Below are 23,339 nucleotides of genomic sequence, written 5' to 3' on the forward strand. Positions count from 1 at the left end.
AAAAAATCTACTTTCACGTTTTACTTGCTAAACATGCTCACATTATATATGTAACTTGTGATCACTAAATGCATGCACAGAAATAGTTATGTTAACTGGAGACACGCAACAAAAGGTTTTGGCGCCAAACCAATAACCCAGACGCTCCTAACTCAAACTCATCATAGGCAGTTTTCTTTCTTTGACGGGTGATCAACAATAACGTGACCAATCCCACATTATTACAATACATACATGTGATTCTCAACCCCTACATCATGTCGGGTCATTTATAATAGCAAGTCTTTAGATCAAGTGACGTATGACATTATGACGATCGTCACATGAGGATTCTTATCAAAAGGCTACAGTTTTTGTATAGAGGACAATCAGCCTCAACTTTCTCCCATCCAATCTACAATTAACTCATCTCATATCCTTTCTTTCCTTTCCACTTTCTTCTTCCTGGTGAATTCACTCTTCCTATAGTGTATGTCCTGTTAGTATCTCTACATGTCCTTCCTTTCTCTCCTCTCTACCTATCATGCCCTCATCTCCAACCCTGTGTTGCTCTCTTCTCAGGGCCAACCCCTCACTTCCCTCTCCTCTCCATCCCTCCCTTTCCTCTCTCTGGCTTTCCATCCTTTATTTTCCACTAGTCCCATCGCTCTATTCCTTTAATCTGAAATGTTGAGGATTAAAAAGGCATCCCGTTTTCCCCTCTAATTCTCCCCCTCCCTCTCCCTCTCAATTCTGTCAAACTGGTCATTTGCAGAGTGAGTGAGTGGGGAAAATGAACGATAAAGGGCTGAGATTTATTAAATTGAGGGGTAATCAAAGGAACATAAATGGAGTGAGAGAGTGGAATAAACCTACAATAGAATCACCTTGCTCTCCTAATGTATCCTGCCGGTAAACCCATGTGTGAGGGTTTCCACCACCTCAAGGAGCTTTGACCAGAGACACATGGCGACCGCATGGCAACCTAGTCTCTCAATAGACCAATCGGATCTTGGATTCAGCAGGACAACGATCCTAAGCGCACAGCCATCATCTTCATTATCATCAACATCAGTAGTGTTCTATTGGTGGCCGAAAAGAGCTCCCTTCTGGGATAGATTGGAACTTCAGGTTTGGACCGGGACTTTGGCTGGAGAGTTTATGTAATAGCTAACTGGAGAGAGAGAGGGAGGGAGAGGGACTGGGCACGGGACGGAGGGAAAGAGAGGGGGAGGAGAGGAGGACTCAGAAAGAAAAGCTGATGGGAAACAAGAGAAGTAAAATGAGGAAGGTAAGGGATTATTCCTACGTTATTTATTGTTGTTTAGATTATTTGGGATTTAGTATTGGAGATCTATTGATTTTATTGATGTGTTGAGAGACAGACGTAGTACAGTGCCTTCGAAAAGTATTCAGACTTTTTCCAAATGTTACGTTACAGCCTTATTCTAAAATGGATTAAGTAGTTTTTTCCCCTCATCAATCAACACACAATACCCCATAATGACAAAGCAAAAACAGGGTTTTTAGAAATCTTTGCAAATGTATTTAAACAAAAAAATACCTTATTGACATAAGTATTCAGACCCTTTGCTATGAGACTCTAAATTGAGCTCCGGTGCATCCTGTTTCCATTGATCATCCTTGAGATGTTTCTACGACTTGATTGGAGTCCACTTGTGGTAAATTCAATTGATTGGGCATGATTTGGAATGGCACACACCTGTCTATATAATGTACCACATATGACAGTGCATGTCAGAGCAAAAACCAAGCCATGAGGTCGAAGGAATTGTCTGTACTGCTCCGAGACAGGATTGTGTCTAGGCACAGATCTGAGGAAGGGTACCAAAAAATGTCTGAAGCATTGAAGGTCCAAGAACACAGTGGCCTCCATCATTCTTAAATGGAAGAAGTTTGGAACCACCAAGACTCTTCCGCCAGGCCAATCTGAGCAATACGGGGAGAATGGCCTACGTCTGGGAGGTGACCAAGAGCCCAATGGTCACTCTGACAGAGCTCTAGAGTTCCTCTGTGGAGATGGGAGAACCTTCCAGAAGGACAACCATCTCTGCAGCACTCCACCAATCAGGCCTTTATGGTAGAGTGGCCAGATGGAAGCCACTCCTCAGTAAAAGGCACATGACAGCCCGCTTGGAGTTTGCCAAAAGGCACCTAAAGACTCTCAGACCATGAGAAACCACATTCTCTGGTCTGATGAAACCAAGATTGAACTCTTTGGCCTGAATGCCAAGTGTCACGTCTGGAGGAAACCTGGCACCATTGCTATGGTGAAGCATGGTGGTGGAAACATCATGCTGTGGGGATGTTTTGCAGCGGCAGGGATTGGGAGACTAGTCAGGATCGAGGCAAAGAGGAACGGAGCAAAGTACAGAGATCCTTGATGAAAACCTGCTCCAGAGCGCTCAGGACCTCAGACTGGGGCGACGGTTCACCTTCCAACAGGACAACAATCCTAAGCGCACAGCCAAGACAATGCAGGAGTGGCTTCAGGACAAGTCTCTGAATGTCCTTGAGTGATCCCAGCCAGAGCCCGGACTTGAACCCGATTTGAACATCTCTGGAGAGACCTGAAAATAGCTGTGCAGCGACACTCCCCATCCAACCTGACAGAGCTTGAGAGCATCTGCAGAGAAGAATTTGAAAAACTCCCCAAATACAGGTGTGCCAAGCTTGTAGCATCATACCCAAGAAGACTCGATGCTGTAATCGCTGCCAAAGGTGCTTAAACAAAGTACTGAGTAAAGGGTCTGAATACTTACGTAAATGTAATATTTAATATTGTTTTTGGTATAAATTAGCAAAAATGTCAAAAAAGCTGTTTTTGCGTTGTCATTATGGGTTATTGTATGTTGATTAATGAGGGAAAAAAACAATTCAATACATTTTAGAATAAGGCTGTAACGTAACAACATTTTGAAAAAGTCAAAGGGTCTGAATACTTTCCGAAGGCACAGTATATATATATATGTTTACAGTAGGTGGGGTAAATGTAACATTTCTAAGACTTCCAATGTGCATGACTTCAAAATCAACATTATTGCTTGTACATTGACTTTTAGCTGAACCAGAGTTGTATTAGCATTGACGACACTGAGTCAACTGTAGAGCATACTGCTTCATACACGCTGCTAGGAATGACTAACACCAGGAAGCATGGAAGGAAGCCTACTTTAGTGATCTAGTCTACAACCTAGTGTGTCTTAGAACAACAAGGCACAGGGCTTAACAACTACTTCACTCACCTGCCATTTTGATTGGCCGAACACACCTTTTCTGATCATTCTGATTGATTGGCATGTGGTTGGTTCCCCTCCCTAAGGGGGTGTTGCCCTCGGAGGGGAGCGGAGCCCCATTGGCGGCGGCGATGCTTGGGGGCGTGGGGGTCCTGGAGGAAGAAGAAGAGGATGAAAGGAGCGAGGAGAGGAGGAGAGTGGTTGAGGAGCCGCTGTGTGCTGTGGTCCAGAACTGCACCGTGCTACACAACATCGTGGGGCCCGCCTGCATCTTCCTCAGAGAGGCGTTCATTCAGAGCCAGCTCGTACGTAACCTTACAGGGACACACACACACTAATGTAAACTACATGCCATACTGATATAATAGTCATCCATTTATCCATTTCAGATATTTTGTCTGAACAAATCACCAGTTCTCTGTGGTCCTTGACTAGCTTTTACAAGAGTGTAACACCATATGAGCTTGTATGTTCACCAAGCCTTTATATCCGTCCCATAATATCATTACCATCATGATCACTTCATTAAACGTCACTCTGTCCACAGCTCTGACCCTATCCACCCCTGGATCACTTCATCAAACGTCACCCTGTCCACAGCTCTGCCCCTATCCACCCCTGGATCACTTCATCAAACGTCACCCTGTCCACAGCTCTGACCCTATCCACTCGATATCAGGTTCTATATCTATGGCACCAGCATCTCCCCTTGTGACATCATCATCACCCTCACATTACGAGCGGCGTGATTGGAGGAAACCACTACTACATCATCTCCACCAATGCACATCTGCCAACCCTGTGAGTGTCCCCTATCCGTTGATGCCACTTTCCATTGTTTTTAGTGATGTCTTATTTACTTTACATATAGAGTCCACCGTACATTATTTTAGCAAGGGAAGACCACATCCTGCTGTGTTTTATATGATAATTTCCCACTATGTGGTTGGAATAATACTGTGAAATTGTAACAATGATGATAATGTAAGACCACCTGAAATTTCAGCTTGTTTTGCATGGGTAGATTTTTGGCCTGCCTGGCGACATCACCAAGTGATTTAAGTTAATAGACCAATAGCAAAGAGTTTAAAACCTCACTGCCAATAACAGCTAGTTTTCAGGTGACATATCCCTCCCGTTTGCCTCCCTCCAATTAGACCCCTTACTCAGACCACTCCCAGACAGTCCTAGCAAAATTCTTGCTTGAGAAATGCAATTTTGCTAAGAAGCCATTTTTGTTTCTTTTTGACACTTTTAATTAAAAACCATCACAGTAAGGGATACTTCGGGATTTGCACTTCCCAAGAGTAAGATGAACTCGTAGATACCATTTCTGTGTCTGCGTGCAGTTTGAAGGAAGTTGCTAACTAGCGTCAGCGCAATTGCTAACTAGCATTGGCGCAATGAATGCATGCTAGCTGTTCCTGTAGACATCCAGTTATTCGGGCTTTAACTCTTTACTTAGAATTGGTCGCAAAAACTACCTCTAACTTCCTTCATATTGGACGCAGAGACATAAAAAATGTGTCTCCATGAGTTGATCTGACTCTGGGAAGTAGACAAAGGGAACATTGCCAAAATCCCAAAGTATCCCTTTAATTGATATCCAGAAATGATTTGATAGAGATAAAAAACCTAAAGTTTCTCAGTTTTGTGTAGAACAAAGAAAGACAAAAGAGCCGGTCCCTAGAACGATACGGCCAGTGCTCAGCCTGTTCCTGGAACAGATTGTACTGTAGATGTTGTCGAAGACAGAGTGTGTGGCGATAACACGACCAGTGCTCAGCCTGTTCCTCAACATTGTAATTTAGATGATGGATTCATCTACTGTTCACCGAGCAGCAGCGTCTGATATAGCCTCTTATTCCAGATGAGTGTCTTTGTTCGAGTGAGATCATATCGTCTCAGTCCCAAATGGAACCCTATTCCCTATTTAGTGCCCCTACTACCAGGGCTCTGGTCAAAAGTAGTGCCCTATATAGGGAATAGGTGCCATTTTGTACACAGCCATAATCACACAAATAGGGGAGTAATTTCCTGATAGCAGCTATGCTAGGCTAATGCTAAGCGCTATTAGCTGGGTGTTTCCCATTTGGGCCAGGTACTTACAGTAACTGGGACTAACTAGCTAGCACTTGAAAGTGGATCTGTCCTTGGATGGACTGTAGAGGAGAAATATCACATTATGTTGGGAGATGGTGTGGTTTTGATGTCGCCATTTTGAATTGGAGATGCTTATTAGTGATGGGTATTTCGTGAACTAACGGCTTTTTTGAACGGCTCTTTTTGGTGAACGTTGGAAATCGAATCGCATCGGTGAAAGAGCCGTTCATTTGGCTCCCTGATTTGCATACTGCTACTACTGCTTTTGGAGCGCACAACAACGATTATGACGCGTTACAACAACATTGTCTAAAGAGGGTGAATCCTCACTGCAGAAACAATACATAGTGGGAGTGCACGTCATTCTGGTCGCTCATTTTGCAGTGCGTAAAAATAATGCAGACGACCTACATTAATAATTTGGCCAGGTAAAAAAATGCATTTGAATGTGCATATAACCGGTCTGACATAATGGTAGCCTACTTTTTTGGCATTGCGTTAGAGATTTTCAATTTTTTAAATGGTTCTAGATTTTCAAGCATTTTTGAATGAAGAGCCGTTTGGGAGCCAAACTATCGACTCACCGAAAAGTATTGGAATGCCCATCACTCATGCTTATGGGAGGCCAGTTTAGAGGCAAGTGGGCAGTGATTGGTCAATTTGAAAGTGTTGGACCATTTGAACCAATCATGAAGTGTAGTACTGATATCTATACAGGGCTGCCAATCAATCAATCATGAGAACCTAGTCTACACAGGTTTGACCTAAAAGCTACAAAGGCGAGGAGGGTAAATGGGAGGGTATTGGACCATCTGACCCACTCATAGAATTAACTCAATCTATACAGGGATTCAATCATGAGGATCTCTACAGGCTTGACCCATGATACACTGAACAAAAATATAAACGCAACATGCAACAATTTCAAAGATTTTACTGAGTTACAGTTCATATAAGGAAATCAGTCAATATAAATACATTCATTGGGCCCTAATCTATGGATTTCACATGACTGGGCAGGGGGTGCAGCCATGGGTTGGCCTTGGAGGGCATAGGCCCACCCACTGGGAGCCAGGCCCAGCCAATCAGAATTAGTTTTTCTCCACAAAAGGGCTTTATTACAGACAGAAATACTCCTCAGCAACCCCTGAAGAAACCGGATGTGGAGGTCCTGGGATGGCGTAGTTACACGTGGTCTGTGATTGTGAGGCCGGTTGGGACGTACTGGCAAATTCTCTAAAATGACATTGAGGCAACTTATGGTAGAGAAATGCATATTAAATTATCTGGCAACAGCTCAGGTGGACATTCCTGCAGTCAGCATGCCAATTGCACGCTCCTTCAAAAAATTGAGACATCGGTGGCATTGGGTTGTGTGACAACTGCACATTTCAGAGTGGCCTTTTATTGTCCCCAGCACAAGGTGCACCTGTGTAATGATCATGCTATCTAATCAGCTTCTTGATATGCCAAACCTGTCAGGTGGATGGATTATCTTGGTAAAGGAGAAATGCTCACTAACAGGGATGTAAACTAATTTGTGCACTTTTTGTGCCTATGGAACATTTCTGGGATCTTTCATTTCAGCTCATGGGACCAACACTTTACATGTTGCATTTACATTTTTGTTCAGTATAAAAAAAAGTGAGATGATCCTTGATAGCACAGAACAGATTAGGTAGAGTTAGAATGGAATAAGGGTTAATACTCTATCGATCCAGAACACAAAGTACAGGTTATGTAATCCCACAATCCTCTCTGTTCTCTGAAATGTAGATGAAAGTTGATCTAATGTCTGAGACCAGTAGGAAGTGCTCTGTAGGTCCAGAGGAACTATGAGCTATGTTGATGCATGTTGCTGGGGATATGAACCTATAAGTCCATATTTTTTGTATGGGGGGCTGCAATGAGCTTCGCCATCAATCTGTCTGTCCTGTCCCTGTCCTGTCTCTGTCTCTGTCCCTGTCTAGACAAAATGGTTGGTTACCCCAACACCTTGGTTGGAAGGTGAAAGTCTAAATACCATTTTGTGTGTCTGTGTGTGTAAACAAGTCGATGAGCATAGTGCCGGCAGACAAATTAATAATAAAGAGGAGAAACAAGTAATAAGCATTAGTGATTTATCTTGATACAATTTAGCATAGATGTAATCTCTCTCCTGTTCTCTCTAATCCAATCCTGTCCTTTTACTATTCCTGGTGATGTGATTGTGATGTCACTGGCTGTCAATCACAGAACAGAACAAAATGGAAGACACAGAACACGTGTGAAACAAGGCCGTTGTGACACATTCCAAACTCTCAGCCACCCTAGAAAGCACACGACCGGGAGAAAATGGGTGTGCTTAGTCAAATTTGTGTCAAAGAACAGTAGAGCAAATCCCATTTCCAACTCATTCAACTCCATTAACTCCATTTAAAACTCCATTCCAACTCCATTCCAATGTGCATTTAGATGACATTACAGTATATAAACACTGACGTTTCAGGTCATACTGACCTTCATCAGAAATAACGTAAAAGCTTTTGATATCATTGAGATAAATGATGGACTTTGAATTTATGAACGAGAGATTTGCGCCTTTATTTTTAGCAAGCAGATGTTGCTTATTTTGGCTGCGTCATCACCTCAGCATCAGTTGAAGTGCTGTGACTATCCTCCACCATCCAAACTCAATATGTTACTGTAACATGTATCCTATAGAACAGTCCCTGGTTGACTCAACATGTTACTGTAACATGTATCCTATAGAACAGTCCCAGGTTTAGGACTCAACATGTTACTGTAACATGTATCCTATAGAACAGTCCCTGGTTTAGGACTGAGGATGTACAGGCTTGGTGCTGTTTAAAAAGGTTTTCTGAGTGCATGCGTGCGTATATTCACGTGTTCCCCACTTGCACTAAAACCCCAAATCTCCTCATCTCCATTTGTGGCCTGGCAACCTCTCCCCTGTAATCTGTTTTGACCTATGACCCTGGCTGCATGTCATACACTACCCAAAATAGAAGAAATCAATTCAGATCAAATGAAATTTTATTTGTCACATGCTTAGTAAACAACAGGTGTAGACTAACAGTGAAACGCTTACCCGGTGCCCGGTCACTGGCAGAACCCACTGAGTGTGTGTGTGTGTGTGCCCGGTCACTGGCAGAACCCACTGAGTGTGTTTGCCCAGTCATTGGCAGAACCTACTGTGTGTTTTGAGACTGACTACGTTGCAGTCAGATTGCACAACATCACTGATCACTCTACAAATCCCCTTGCAACAAACTGATCCTCTCTAACCCGCTGCCTGTGTCTACCTCACACGGACTGCATCCCAAATGGTACCCTATTCCCTTTTGATTCATGGGCCCTGGTCAAAAGTAGTGCGCTATAAATAGAATAGGGTGGCATTTGGGACACAAGCCACTTTGATGTAGCCTACCACTGACAGACAGAGCAGTGCAGCCAATCACAGGGGATGGAATAGGACTGTGTTGAGCGAACTAAGGGGTTACTAAAGTCAATCGGATCACATGCTGAGTAATCCTGTAACAAACCGCTGGTCTGGCTGCGTAACATTCATTTATGGGGTTTTAGAAATGAGGGAGGGAGGCAGTGAGGGGAGAGAGTGAAAGGATGCAACTTGTGTGGAGAGAGAAGTGAATGAATCCTCTGTATTTAGGTTTCTGCCATCTCTCACTATCAAACGATTCCCTATCAAATGAGTCCATATCAAATGATCCATATCAAATGATCCATATCAAATGAGTCCATATCAAATGCTTTACTACCTGTCCAGTTCAGTCCGCAACATTCAGATGGAGCTAAATCAAAGATGTGCAGTTCTCTTTGTTTTTATGGAGATGTTTCTCTGTCAGTCACAGTGTGTGCGTATTTCTGTGCATCTACACTAAAGTATATTCAGTGCACGTGTCTGTATCTTTGTGTGTGTGTGTGTGTGTGTGTGTGTCCATGCGAGCTAACACACTGTCTGTCACTGTGTGTGTCCCTCCAATCTGAAACCCTGCAGGACAGAGACCTACGGCCAGAAGAGATTGAAGGTACAGATAAGACACATTACACAGAGCCAGTCAACACCGTTATCCTCCCTCTCCCCCTGTTTCTCTCAGTCAACACTGTTATCCTCCCTCTCTCCCCATTTCTCTCAGTCAACACCATTATCCTCCCTCTCTCCCCATTTCTCTCAGTCAACACCATTATCCTCCCTCTCTCCCCGTTTCTCTCAGTCAACACCGTTATCCTCCCTCTCTCCCCGTTTCTCTCAGTCAACACCGTCATCCTCCCTCTCTCCCTGTTTCTCTCTCTCTTCCTGTCTTTTCCGTACATACTCACATTTTCAACATACTGTATTTAGTCCCAGACAACAACAATACATCCCAGTGTTCTGGCTCTACTATGTTGTCCTCCTTTAAAACGTAGATACTTTGTGGCCGCGGGGTTTTCAACCGCTCATACAGGAGTAATAAAGCCCTAGTTCACAATTGTATTTATTTATTCACCCTCAGCACCCCTACATCTCACACCCTCAGCACCCCTACTTCCTTCACCCTCAGCACCCCTACTTCCCTCACCCTCAGCACCCCTACTTCCCTCACCCTCAGCACCCCTACTTCCCTCACCCTCAGCACCCCTACTTCCCTCACCCTCAGCACCCCTACTTCCCTCACCCTTAGCACCCCTACTTCCCTCACCCTCAGCACCCCTACTTCCCTCACCCTCAGCACCCCTACTTCCCTCACCCTCAGCACCCTACTTCCCCTCACCCTCAGCACCCCTGCTTTCACCCTCAGCACTCTCTGCCTCAGCCTCTTTTCCACCCTCAGCACCCCTACTTCCTCACCTCAGCACCTACTCCTCACCCTCAGCACCCCTTCCCTCAGCACTCAGCACCCATACTTCCCTCACCTCAGCACCCTACTTCCCTCCCTCACACACTTAGCACCCTACTTCCTACCTCCTTTCCCAGCACCCTCTCACCCCAGCACTTCTACCCCAGCACCCTACTTCACTCATCACTTCACTCAGCACCCCTACTTCCCTCACCCTCAGCATCCCTACTGCCCTCAGCTATGGATGTGGCTTGTCTTCAAAGAGTCTGTTTCTTATATTCATTACAATGTCTATTTTTCTCATTTCTATTCAACACATCTACCCTCCCCCTCTCCTTCTCCTCTCCTCTCCCTCTCCCCCATCCCCTCTCTCTTCCCTGTGCAGAGCTGAAGGAGGCGTTCGGGGAGTTTGACAAGGATAAAGATGGTTACATCAGCTGTAAGGAACTGGGAGAGTGCATGAGGACTATGGGGTACATGCCCACTGAGATGGAGCTCATCGAACTCAGCCAGAACATCTGTGAGTCACACACACACACGGATGTAAAGACACGCATGCACACATTGTGAGCGTGCACGCATGCAGACACACACGCACATTAACCAGAGAAAGCCAGGGCATACCCACTGTGTGTAGTATTTGAAGCTCTTCAGCTCTTCATCGCCCCCATAACCACTTCTGTAATGACTCTTGTTTCCCTCCAGGTGGCGGCAGAGTGGACTTTGAGGACTTTGTGGAGCTGATGGGTCCTAAGATGTTGGCAGAGACAGCAGACATGATAGGAGTGAAGGAGCTCAGGGATGCTTTCAAAGAAGTACGGAGACCCAATATTCATCATATTATATCTGTTTATAATATAAGACCACAGAAATGTAATTAGAAGTTATTTTCTATTAACCTGCTCTTTCTATACCTCTGTCTTTCTCTATCCCTTCAATCTCTCCTCTCCCTTTCTACTACACTCTTCCCCTTTTTCTGTTCCTCTCTCCCTCACCTCTCTTCTTCTTCTTCTTCTTCTTCTTCTTCTTCTTCTTCTTCTTCTTCTTCTTCTTCAGTTTGACTCTAACTGGGGACGGTCAGATCAGCCTGGCTGAACTGAAGGAGGCCATGAAGAAGCTGGTGGGGGGAGCAGCTCAACCAACCAGAGATTGATGAGATCCTCAGAGACGTTGACCTCAACGGGGACGGCCTGCTCGACTTCGAGGGTGAGGGGAGAGGGGGAGAGATGGGGAAAGAGATAAGGAGATGGTTTGGTGAACATCAAAGTGGGAGGAAAGGGTGTGGAGAGGAGTAGAAAGGAACTAAGAGAAAGGAGAGAGAGAGAGGGGATGAGGGAAGGAGGGCGAGGAGATGAGGGAAGGAGAGGGCGAGGGGATGAGGGAAGGAGGGCGAGGAGATGAGGGAAGGAGGGCGAGGAGATGAGGGAAGGAGAGGGCGAGGGGATGAGGGAAGGAGAGGGCTAGGGGATGAGGGAAGGAGAGGGCGAGGGGATGAGGGAAGGAGAGAGAGGGGGAGGGGATGAGGGAAGGAGGGCGAGGGGATGAGGGCGAGGGGATAAGGGAAGGAGAGGGTGAGGGGATGAGGGAAGGAGGGGAAGGAGAGGGCGAGGGGATGAGGGAAGGAGGGCGAGGGGATGAGGGAAGGAGAGGGCGAGGGGATGAGGGAAGGAGAGAGAGGGGGGATGAGGGAAGGAGAGAGAGGGGGTGGGGATGAGGGAAGTAGATAGAGGGGGAGGGGATGAGGGAAGGAGAGAGAGGATGAGGGATGAGGGAGAGAGGACGAGGGGGAGGGGATGAGGGAAGGAGAGAGAGGATGAGGGATGAGGGAGAGAGGACGAGGGGGAGGGGATGAGGGAAGGAGAGCAAAGGGATGAGAGAGGGGATGAGGGAAGGAGAGAGAGGGGATGAGGGAAGAAGAGACGGGGGATGATGGAAGGAGGGAAGGAGAAAGAGAGGATGAGGGAAGGAGAGAGGGGATGAGGGATGGGGGAGAGAGGATGAGGGGGAGGGGATGAGGGAAGGAGAGCGAGGAGGGATGAGGGAAGGAGAGAGAGAGGATGAGGGAAGGAAAGGGGATGAAGGGAAGGAGGGAGAGGGGATGAAGGAAGGAGAGAGAGGGGATGAGGGAAGGAGGGCGAGGGGATGAGGGAAGGAGAGAGAGGGATGAGGGAAGAGGGAGGGGATGAGGGAAGGAGAGGCGAGGGGATGAGGGAAGGAGGAGGGCGAGGGGATGAGGGAAGGAGAGGGCGAGGGATGAGGGAGGAGAGGGGGAGAGGAGGGAGAGGGGGAGGGGATGAGGGGGAGAGAGAGGGGGGGATGAGGGATAGGAAGAGGGGGGGGGATGAGGGGAGGAGAGAGAGAGAGGATGAGGGGGAGGGGATGAGGGAAGGAGGGAGAGGTGATGAAGAATGGAGAGCGAGGGGATGAGGGAAGGAGAGAGAGGGGATGAGGGAAGGAGAGAGAGGGGATGAGGGAAGGAGGGCGAGGGGATGAGGGAAGAGAGAGAGGGGTGAAGGAAGGAGAGAGAGGGGTGAAGGAAGGAGAGAGAAGATGAGTGAAGGAGAGAGAGGGGATGAGGGGAGAACTAAAGGATCAGAGAGGAGAATGTGAGGACATTGAGATATGATGAAGGTTGCCCTCTACTACAATACTATGTTCACCCTGATTCACCATACTAACACTCACCATGTTGTCACCATACTAACACTCACTATGTTGTCACGATACTAATACTCACTATGTTGTCACCATACTAATACTCACCATGTTGTCACCATACCAATACTCACCATGTCACCATACCAATACTCCCCATGTTGTCACCATACCAATACTCACCATGTTTCACCATACCAATACTCACTATGTTGTCACAATACTAATACTCACTATGTTGTTACCATACTAATACTCACCATGTTGTCACCATACTAATACTCACCATGTTGTTACCATACCAATACTCACTATGTTGTCACAATACCATTTAATAAATACTCACTATGTTGTTACCATACCAATACTCACCATGTTATCACCATACTAATACTCACTATGTTGTCACCATACTAATACTCACTATGTTGTCACCATACTAATACTCACCATGTTGTCACCATACTAATACTCACTATGTTGTCACCATACTAATACTCACCATGTTGTCACTATACTAATACTCACCATGTTGTCACTATACTAATACTCACTACGTTGTCATTATACTAATACTCACCATGTTTACCATACTAATACTCACCATGCGGTCACGAAACTAATACTCACCATGTTGTCACCATACCAATACTCACTATGTTGTCACTTTACTAATACTCATAGTTTGTGTTCTCTCTACAGAGTTTGTCAGGATGATGTCTCGCTGACTCTCCTGGCCAGAAGACCATGATGACATGACTAGTCAACAACAACAACCTCCTCTATTAGATGTTATGGACCAGTCCTCAGTATGTTGTTGTACATTTAATTACAATATGATTGATGTACAAATATTTAATGTTGTTTTTAGGATATTTGTTGATACTTTTGTATTGCTATAGCAACAATCCCTAATAATACTGTATGTATGTTTTTGTTGTATAAATGTAACGTTATAATAATAATAATAATAATTGTATTTGTAAAGTGCTTTTCATGCATTATGTTTAAAGTGCTACACTATGTTATCAGTTAAAGTGATGCTCTTGTATAGTTTCAGCCAGCAGTTTTGAAAGTAGTGCTAACGAGCCAAAACGGGTCCCTGAAAGTTGTGCACAATGTCATCCATTTTGTATGATATGTTACGTCTTGAAACAAAATACAATATTATGATACGAATTCCAATTCGTACAATATGTTACGAATTTGTAAGTGCTTCAGATCCCGGACTGCATCATTTAAAAAAATACTGATTTATTGATAAATTATTTTCATATTATTGATCAGAGACTAAGAGCAGAGTAAAGGTCTGATTATATCATAGTGATGTTGACATACAGTTGAAGTCGGAAGTTTACATACACCTTATATTTAAACCAAATACATTTAAACTCAGTTTTTCACAATTCCTGACATTTAAACATAGTAAAAATTCCCTGTCTTAGGTCAGTTAGGATCAACACTGTATAGCATGATGCTGCCACCCCCGTGCTTCACAGTTGGGATGGTGTTCTTTGGCTTGCAAGCCCCCCCCTTTTCCTCCAAACATAACGATGGTCATTATGGCCAAACAGTTCTATTTTTGTTTCATCAGACCAGAGGACATTTCCCCAAAAAGTACAATCTTTGTCCCCATGTGCAGTTGTAAACCGTAGTCTGGCTTTTTTATGGCGGTTTTGGAGCAGTGGCTTCTTCCTTGCTGAGCGGCCTTTCAGGTTATGTCGATATAGGACTCGTTTTACTGTGGATATAGATACTTTTGTACCTGTTTCCTCCAGCATCTTCACAAGGTCCTTTGCTGTTGTTCTGGGATTGATTTGCACTTTTCGCACCAAAGTACGTTAATCTCTAGAAGACAGAACGCGTCTCTTTCCTGAGCGGTATGATGGCTGCGTGGTCCCATGGTGTTTATACTTGCGTACTATTGTTTGTACAAATGAACGTGGTACCTTCAGGCATTTGGAAATTGCTCCCAAGGATGAACCAGACTTGTGGAGGTCTACAATTTTTTTCTGAGGTCTTGGCTGATTTCTTTTCATTTTCCCATGATGTCAAGCAAAGAGGCACTGAGTTTGAAGGTAGGCCTTGAAATACACCCACAGGTACACCTCCAATTGACTCAAATGATGTCAATTAGCCTATCAGAAGCTTCTAATGCCATGACATCATTTTCTGGACTTTTCCAAGCTGTTTAAAGGCACAGTAAACTTGTGTATGTAAACTTCTGACCTACTGGAATTCTGATACATTAAGTTAAATAATCTGTCTGTAAACAATTGTTGGAAAAATGACTTGTGTCATGTACAAAGTAGATGTCCTAACCGACTTGCCAAAACTATAGTTTGTTAACAAGAAATGTGTGGAATGGTTGAAAAATGAGTTAATGACTTCAACCTAAGTGTATGTAAACTTCCGCCTTCAACTGTATCACTAGAATTACAATAAATGTTCATTCAAGTAGTTTCATCAATTTGATTTATTTATGTATTTATTTACCTAAAAGGGAATTAATTACAGATAACTTTGTGTCAAACAATTTGTATTTTATTTAAAGACTAACTATACATCCTTGTTAGTTTGTTTGGTAGAGGAATCATAGACTGTTACATGCATTTTTCTACAATAAAATAATGCTGTGACTTTTTAATTTATTAAATCAGACGAATACAGATTTTTTACATTTGACAAAACTGAACAATAGAATAATGAACTTGTTACATAATCTTTTAACATGCAACTACAGTAGCCCTTAATACATCTCCATTGTATAAGATGAAGAGCAGGACTATAAAAAGCCTTTTTCCAATGTACAGTATGTAGGCATGTTGTCATGGTAATGTAAACATAACATAATCACATCTCTATGAATGTTAAACTCTAATGGACCATTCACAATAACATGATGTACAGAACATTCTGCATGATTTTAGGATCCCCTTTCAGCCCCTCGTTGGGCTAGTCTTTCAAAGACTAAATGAATGGCATACGAGATAAAATTAAAGAAAACCAAAAGACAATACACAATATCAAATATCAACAACAAAAAAAGACCTTTATTTCATTTTTACAGAGTTACACTTCTCTCTTGCACTGATACCCTTGTTGTAATCACAATGAACATGATCTACGTAGAGCACGATCATGATCTACGTAGAGCACGATCTACGTAGAGCACGGCGCTTGTAACGCCAAGGTAGTGGGTTCGATCCCGGGACCACCCATACACAAAAATGTATGCACGCATGACTGTAAGTCGCTTTGGAGAAAAGCGTCTGCTAAATGGCATATTATCTTATTATTATATTACATTCACTTCTAATCAAAATGGTTATAAAAACAATTGTGAATATATTTGTCTAACATTGAGATTGAAGACCATACTCCAGTCCAAGTCAACTACTAGTCAACAGTATGATAATAATCTCCACCCGGCACAGCCAGAAGAGGACTGGCCACCCGTCAGAGCCTGGATCCTCTCTAGGTGTTTTCCTAGGTTCATGCCTTTCTAGGGAGTTTTTTCTAGCCACCGTGACTCTACCTCTGTATTGCTGTTTGGGGTTTTAGGCTGGGTTTCTGTATAATTATATGCACTTTTTGACATCTGCTGATGTAAAAGGGCTTTATTAAATACATTTGATTGAGTATGTATGGTATAACTCCACCTTCCTTCCTATACTGCAGGTATCTGTCAGTCTACAGTACAGCTGAGAGAAAATGTTGCAGTTTTAAAGCAAATTTCCTAAAATGCTATGCATTTTGCTATCACTAATCCTGTGTTCTCTTGCTCAAACCCAATTATATACAGCTAAATTCATTGTTTTTGGAATTTTAAATTCTCCCTACCTGTCTAGCTTTTATTTTGGTGATTGTTTAACTTTTCTACATACTTTATATCTGGGCTTGTATCCTCAAAGCGTCTCAGAGTAGAACATTGGTCATAAGGGCTAAGAGACATTTAAATCCTACTCTAATGGTTAAAAATAAAAGCTATGCATGAAGCCTCTTTAATCACATGAGTCCCACCTAGTCAACATATATTTAGGACACCTCACGAGCTGTCCTAACCAGTTCAGAGTTACCAGTGTCTTGATAATAGAAAAAGGCAGCCAGTCATTGCTTCACATGCAATTGCTTTTTGCTGGAATTCTACACATTTTGCCATAGGGTGGAGAATATTTAAAACATACAATATACTTGCAGTGAAGTCGCTCAACAACTACATCACATTAGTCATCTAACAGACTCCCACCCAGAGCGACACACAGAAGCAACCAGGGTCAACGCCTTGCTCAAGGGCACGTCGACAGATCTCCCACAAGATCAAAACGGGGACCCGAACCAGCGACCCATCAGCCACCGCCCAAGCTCCCAACCTCCAGCCCTCCAAGATCCCCCACAGTTCCCCAAGAGCTGCCCCTCAACCATCTGAGACCCCCAAGACCCCGTCCCCCAAGACCCCATCACCAACAACCAACAAAATGAACAAAAGAGAGAAAGAGAAAGAGAAAACAAAAGACATCCAGGACAAAAATCATAACAGCAAAGCCAACTGAATATGCTTGAGTGCTACACTATCTTATCAATCTAAAAAAGATTTGCTGACATGGGCTAAATGACTGACTATCAGTGACTTACATAACAAGAGAAAATACTGCTAATGCGCAACCGAATTTCAAAATTGTACCTTGTATATTCTACTATTCTAACTCGCAACTTAGAATACTTAGAACCTGATGGGCAGGGATTCTGCTGTCCTAGCGTCAGGAATAAGCTGGTTCCACCATTGGATGACAGGACAAGTCCTTCAGCACGTTTCTTATGCTCATTTGGGGGTTTGGATCTGTTTTATATTTTGCTTTCAGCACCCAATATCCAGGAATACATTTCCTTCTGGGATGACTGTTCTCAACCATTGTACTCAGTGCATTAACTGGAGTATGCATCTGCAACCAAGCTGTTTCTGTCACTGAAGATTAATTTCTCAAATTTCACAGACTCCCACAAGCTTTGTGTCCACCTCAGGAAATGTGTCATGTCATCATTACTCTGGCATTTTATTAAGTCTTGCATCAAGCTATTCTTTAAATCATACACAGCCTCACTGTAGCCAGCATTGACTGGAGACATAGGGGAGTCCCATGCCAGAGTCCTGGGATGTAGCAGCTGCTTGTGTCTGGATCATAGTCCATCACGTCAGTGAACTTGGTGATATTCTCCTTCTTCTCCATTCTGGCTGCTGCCAGGGTCATTTCATTCAACTGTTCCAACAACTTCTTCCTGTCCCTCATGTTGTTGTCATGAGCAGACATTTCTGACACATTCTGGTGCACAAAATGACATATCGGCTTCTTCCCCACTTCCTTCATCCTGAGGAAGGCATGAACAACAATCTGTAAAATGTCTTTCATCTCTGTGGCATTCTCCATGGAGATGTTGATAATTGTGATATCACTGAGTCCAATCACCAGTGTTGCCAGTTCATTGTCATGTTCATGGCTATCATCTAGTTGAGCCACCTCCGGTGAGTTCAACCCCTCTGTGTCAATTACCATAATGAAGTCACATTTCAGTTCCTCCTTGAGTTCTTTGTTGACTTTTATAAGTAGCATGAAGGCACCTCTGGTGCATCTTCCACTGCTGACAGCAAACTGGACCCCAAACATGGTGTTGAGAAGAGTGGACTTCCCAGTACCTTTGTCCCCTAAAACTGTCACAACCCGGATCTTGCTGTTAGAGTCCACAAGAGTATGAAGCTGAGTCAGAACAGCTGATATCCATTTCAGAGGGATATTTGATGCATCTCCATCCACAAGCTCAATGGGGAAACCTTCCAACAGCATCTGAGCACACAATCCAGGGAGATTCTCCATCTGTGTCCGTTGAGGGCTGTCTTCAGGGAGGGAGCAGGCAGCTTCATATAACTGGCCCAACTCACGAAGAAAGTGTTCAAGACCTAAGGAACAGTCAGATAATTGCTTATCCAAATCTGCAATGTCGTTTTTTTTCTCCGGAGAATGTTGGCAAAGATCTTTGTACTGGTCCCGCAAACCAGACAGGTTCTGACGTGACAGATTGTCCAGATTTATCCGCATCCATTTGAGGAAATAGGATCGCTCAGGTCCTGATCTTGACATTCCGAAAATGAAGCTTGTCATTGCATCTGACATGTCAAATTTATGTTGCTTCTTTCTCAACTCTTCCTCCTTTTTATTCAGAGAGCTCTTGTAGTTTTCAATGTCTTGACCCCCCTTCTTTTCTTAGCCTACATCTCTCCTTTTCCAACTGGGAAAGCTCTTTCCAGATTTTCCCTTGTAAGGGTAGTTGTTTGTCTTTGAATTTCACTGTGTCTGTGATGTTGCTGGTGATTTCATCTGCTATCTTTCTGGCACTCTGACATTCATCACGGTCTTCATCAACCAGAAGCCCACTGTGACGAGCTACGTCAGTCATGTTTTCCACTGTCAACCGGTTTTGACTTTTTTCAATGATGTCACCAACAGATGATTGCAGGGTTTTGACAAATTCTGCATCGTTTTTCTTTTTCTTCACAATCACATTTTGGTCATTGATCCTGCAGTTTGTGATCATTTCTTTCAATGTGTCTACTCTGAATGTTTTTCTTTGAGAGTTGACGACCAGAAATATCTCTGCTTTTGTGTTTTTGCTTTTCAAGAGCTTGAGATATGCCTTTAAATTATCAGTGAAAATGTAAACTGCAGCTGATGTTTGACACAGAAAGGAGAACTGTGTTTCAGAGGACCTGATGTCTCCTCTGAGATTGGCCACTACCACTGGCTTAGTGAAGATGTCTATGTTTCTGTTCCCACATGGAAGGTACCAGCTGATTTCAACTAGACCATCTGAGATTTTATGAAGGACGTCGCCACATTCCATATCATGATGAACAAATGTGTCATGGTACTGCTGAGGGTTACTAAGCAGTTTGTTCAAGATCTGAGACTTGGACACTCTAATCTCCCCTAACCTAACAAAAGACACCATGGGAATGTCAGAGAGTACAATCCTCTCCTCCACAAAAGCCTTTGTGGATGTTTGGGAAGAGAGTCTAAACTTCTTCACTATGTCCCTCAAGGCCCACAGCATCAAAGTGCTTTGTTTTGTATCACAGTTGGGCAGCAGGAGAGGAACAGCAAACTGACACATGGACATTTTCTGGACCATCTCCTGCTGCAGGAAACTGTCTGAGCACAGAAACAGGGCTGTAATCAGGTCCAGTGGATTAATTACATTGCTGCTATCAGAGTCACTTTTAGATTCTCAAAACGGTCTATTCCCCTAAATGAAACATCTGCGTCAGAGGACATACATTTGACACTCCTAGCATTCAGATTTGCCATCATTAATTTCTTAAGGAAGGCCCCTGGAAGTGACTGCATAGTGGTAAGTGGTTCATCTGATATAGTCTTAGCATTTATCTCAAGGACAGTACTTAACGTCAACTTGTTTTCATAATGATCTTCTAGTCCAGTCTTTGACAACAGCTCCATGAGATAGGATCCTGAAAATATAAAGGAAGAATATAGGAAATAGTAAAGATCCAGGGAATTCACCATGATATATTTCTCATCAGGGAAGATACTGGACCTTTACATCCCATGCTGACACATCCACTATGATTAGTTCATTTACATTAGGGTCATTTAGATGACTAGTCCGTTTGACACCAGAGATAATACTTAAGTAGGTTACTTCATTACAACATTCACTTAAAATTAACCTTACAAATAGCAGTGTTGGCGCGATTTGGAGAAAAAAACACAGAAAACTAATAGTTTCTCCTCAAAACAACAGATTTAAATATAGTTGATTACCCAGTTTTTGCCCAGACAATACTTAAGTATTGTACTTCCTTACTTGTGGTGAGGGTTGTTGACACCAGTTGACTTTGCCTTCCATCTTCCAGCACAGTGCAGACACTGACAGAGTACTGAGTACCACCTTGCAGGTCAGAGAGAGTAATGCTGTGTGAAGATGTGGTAGTGATGTGTGGTTCTGTCCCTGGACAGTGGTAGGAGATCTGGTAATGGTGTTGGGTTTGGTCCAATCCTGGTGGCTGGCTCCAGCTAACAGCAGCTGATGTGGTCTTCACTGAGTCAACAGTCAGCTGGTCTGGACCAGGGGGTACTAAGGGAAAATACATTACAGCAGTGTTATAGGTTTTGGGGTTTTGCTCAATTTAGTTTTTGAGGTTGGTTCTGTTTCCTCATTAGTCAGTCGTTAGTTTCACCTGTGCTGGCACAGGGGATATTTAAGAGCGGCTCCCCCAGTGCTCCATTTAGCATGAGAGACGTTGGAAGTGCTTGACCACGGTTTAGCTCTTACTCGTTGAGTGTGATAAAAACAAAGTATTTTATCCTGTGTTCTCTCCTTTGGTTTGCTCCACTTGCTTTTAGCTCCATATTATAAGTTGGTGTGGGTTTTTATTTTGGTTAGCCTTTTCTGAGTCAAATTTAGTGGGCGTCTTTTTAGGACACAGATTCTTGTTGCTAGTCAACTTTCAGTGGACACGCCATGGTGTCTGAGAACCCCTCCTAAAATCCCACCTGTTTCATTCTGGTTGTTCAGGGCTTATTTGTTAGTTCCCTATTTCTGTTGAGCAACAATATTATTGGTTTTCTTATTGGGGAACGCAACTAAAATTGGGGCTAGTCCGGGATATTGTTTCCCATGAGTATGATAGTCACTCTAATCACCTACTCTGAAGCTTGCCTTGAGATTTGAGTGTTCAAAATACACTTTTGCGGTAGTTTCTGTTACTGACAACCACTCAGAGAGTGGTGAAAAATTGCATAAACACACAGGTTAATAAACAAAACAGATGGTCTTTGATTTGGGAGCATTTGAGGGGAACCCTACTTGGGAGTTACTTGATAAATGTACAAAAGGTGAATCTTCTCATTGCAAAACATTATGACAACAAAGTGGCACATGCTGATTCAAAAGCAGTAGTCAGAGTTAATTGGTACTGCTTTGGTGGAAATCCTTCCAGAGAGGGAGGATGATGAAAAGGGTCCTATAGGTGGTAGAGTACCCTGTAGACGTACAACTGCGACAGGTAAAACTAAAGGCAAAATGGGAGCAACAGAAATTAGAGCTCGAGCCATTTGGTTTAAAACTGAACAATAAGAAAACGCTGCCAAAGAACGAGAACAAGAACGCGAGCCAATCGGTTAAAAGAGATGGAGATGGAAGCACTTTGAATCAAGTCAGTCTATCCTGCAGCCTCAATAGAGTTTGACCTTGGTCGGAACAGCCAGCTTGTACCGCCTTTCAATGAAAAGGAGATGGACGTATATATTTTACTTTGTTTGAGCAGATTGCCACATCCCTAAAATGGCCGCGCTATATCTGGTCACTGCTCCTCCAAAAGTGTTCTTGTGGGGAGGGCTCCGAAAGTGTATGCCGCTTTCTCTTGACCAGATTTCAGATTATGACAGTATTAAAGCTGCTATACTTCGGGTTTACGAGTTGGTCCCAGGGGCATACAGAAATATTTTGTAAATTACAAAAGACAGAATCACAAAGCCATGTTGAATTCGTAAGGGAACAAGCATGTCTTTTTGATCAGTGGTGTGGTTCTCAAGAGGTCAAGGACCTTGAGGATTCAAAGACTCATAGCACTCGAGCAGTTAAAGAATTGCCTTCACGAAAGGGTTGCTACCTACATTTGAGCACAAGGATCTCACAATTGAGAAAGCTGCAGCTGCAGATGAGTTTGTGTTGACACATGAAACTATCTTCACAAACAAAGCACCCAGTAGTTATCCCTACACAAGAGAGAAGATTAGGCACCTCCTACTACGAGGTTTCAGTCTTTTTCCCCCAGTGTCCAAAAACAAGGATCGGCAGAAAACAGGTTCTTCATATCCTCAAGTTTATAATTAATGCCGTGAGAAAGGACACAGTCTCAGTGTCCTAAGTTGAAACAGGAAAAAAATTGAGGGAGAGAAAGCCGTTTCTTCTTGTGGGAGCACTCCAGCCCGTTAAGTCTCTGGTTGGGACTGGTTTATCTCCTAAACAATATTTTGGATCAGATGTGTATGAACCCTTTGTTTCAGACGGGTTCGTGTCTCTGGTGATGCTGTTAAACAGCCTGGGAAGATACTGCAAGAAACTGGGGCAGCTCAATGCTTCCTTTTGGAGGATGTTTTGCCTTTGTCTGACACTTCAGTAACTGGTTACAGTGTGTTTGTACAAGGTGTGGAGATGGGGTGCATGGAAATTCCATTGTATAATGTGGAACTCGAGTCTGATCTTGTTTCTGGTTCCATTATCGTTGGAGTGAGGCCTAGCCTACCGATGAAGGGGGTTTCATTCATTTTGGGCAACGATTTGGCGGAAGTGAAGGTTGTGCCAAATCCTGTCATTTGTAAGGAACCCAGAGTAGAGGAACCTGATGGGTTATCAGAAAAGTGGTGCTATGTCTAAGAAGATTGCCAAGAGCAAGCAGTGTTGAGGGGAGGATGTCAGCGATTCCACCATGTTC

The 23,339-nt window shown here is 43.6% G+C and overlaps 1 protein-coding gene and 1 pseudogene across 1 annotated transcript; one reads left to right on the top strand and one right to left on the bottom strand.

Moving 5' to 3' along the window:
- The window catches only part of LOC123486144, a 30,180-nt pseudogene extending 15,942 nt beyond the window's left edge, over positions 1 to 14,238 (top strand).
- Positions 14,239 to 17,758: 3,520 nt separating this feature from the next.
- LOC121535901 (up-regulator of cell proliferation-like) lies at positions 17,759 to 20,229 on the bottom strand. The gene is given in 4 exon segments (XM_041843121.2): positions 17,759 to 17,964; positions 17,967 to 19,068; positions 19,070 to 20,106; positions 20,109 to 20,229. Coding segments are annotated over 4 exon segments (2,466 nt in total).
- Positions 20,230 to 23,339: the final 3,110 nt, after the last annotated feature.

Source organism: Coregonus clupeaformis, unplaced genomic scaffold (genome assembly GCF_020615455.1).
Source record: "Coregonus clupeaformis isolate EN_2021a unplaced genomic scaffold, ASM2061545v1 scaf1033, whole genome shotgun sequence".
Classification (NCBI taxonomy): domain Eukaryota; kingdom Metazoa; phylum Chordata; class Actinopteri; order Salmoniformes; family Salmonidae; genus Coregonus; species Coregonus clupeaformis.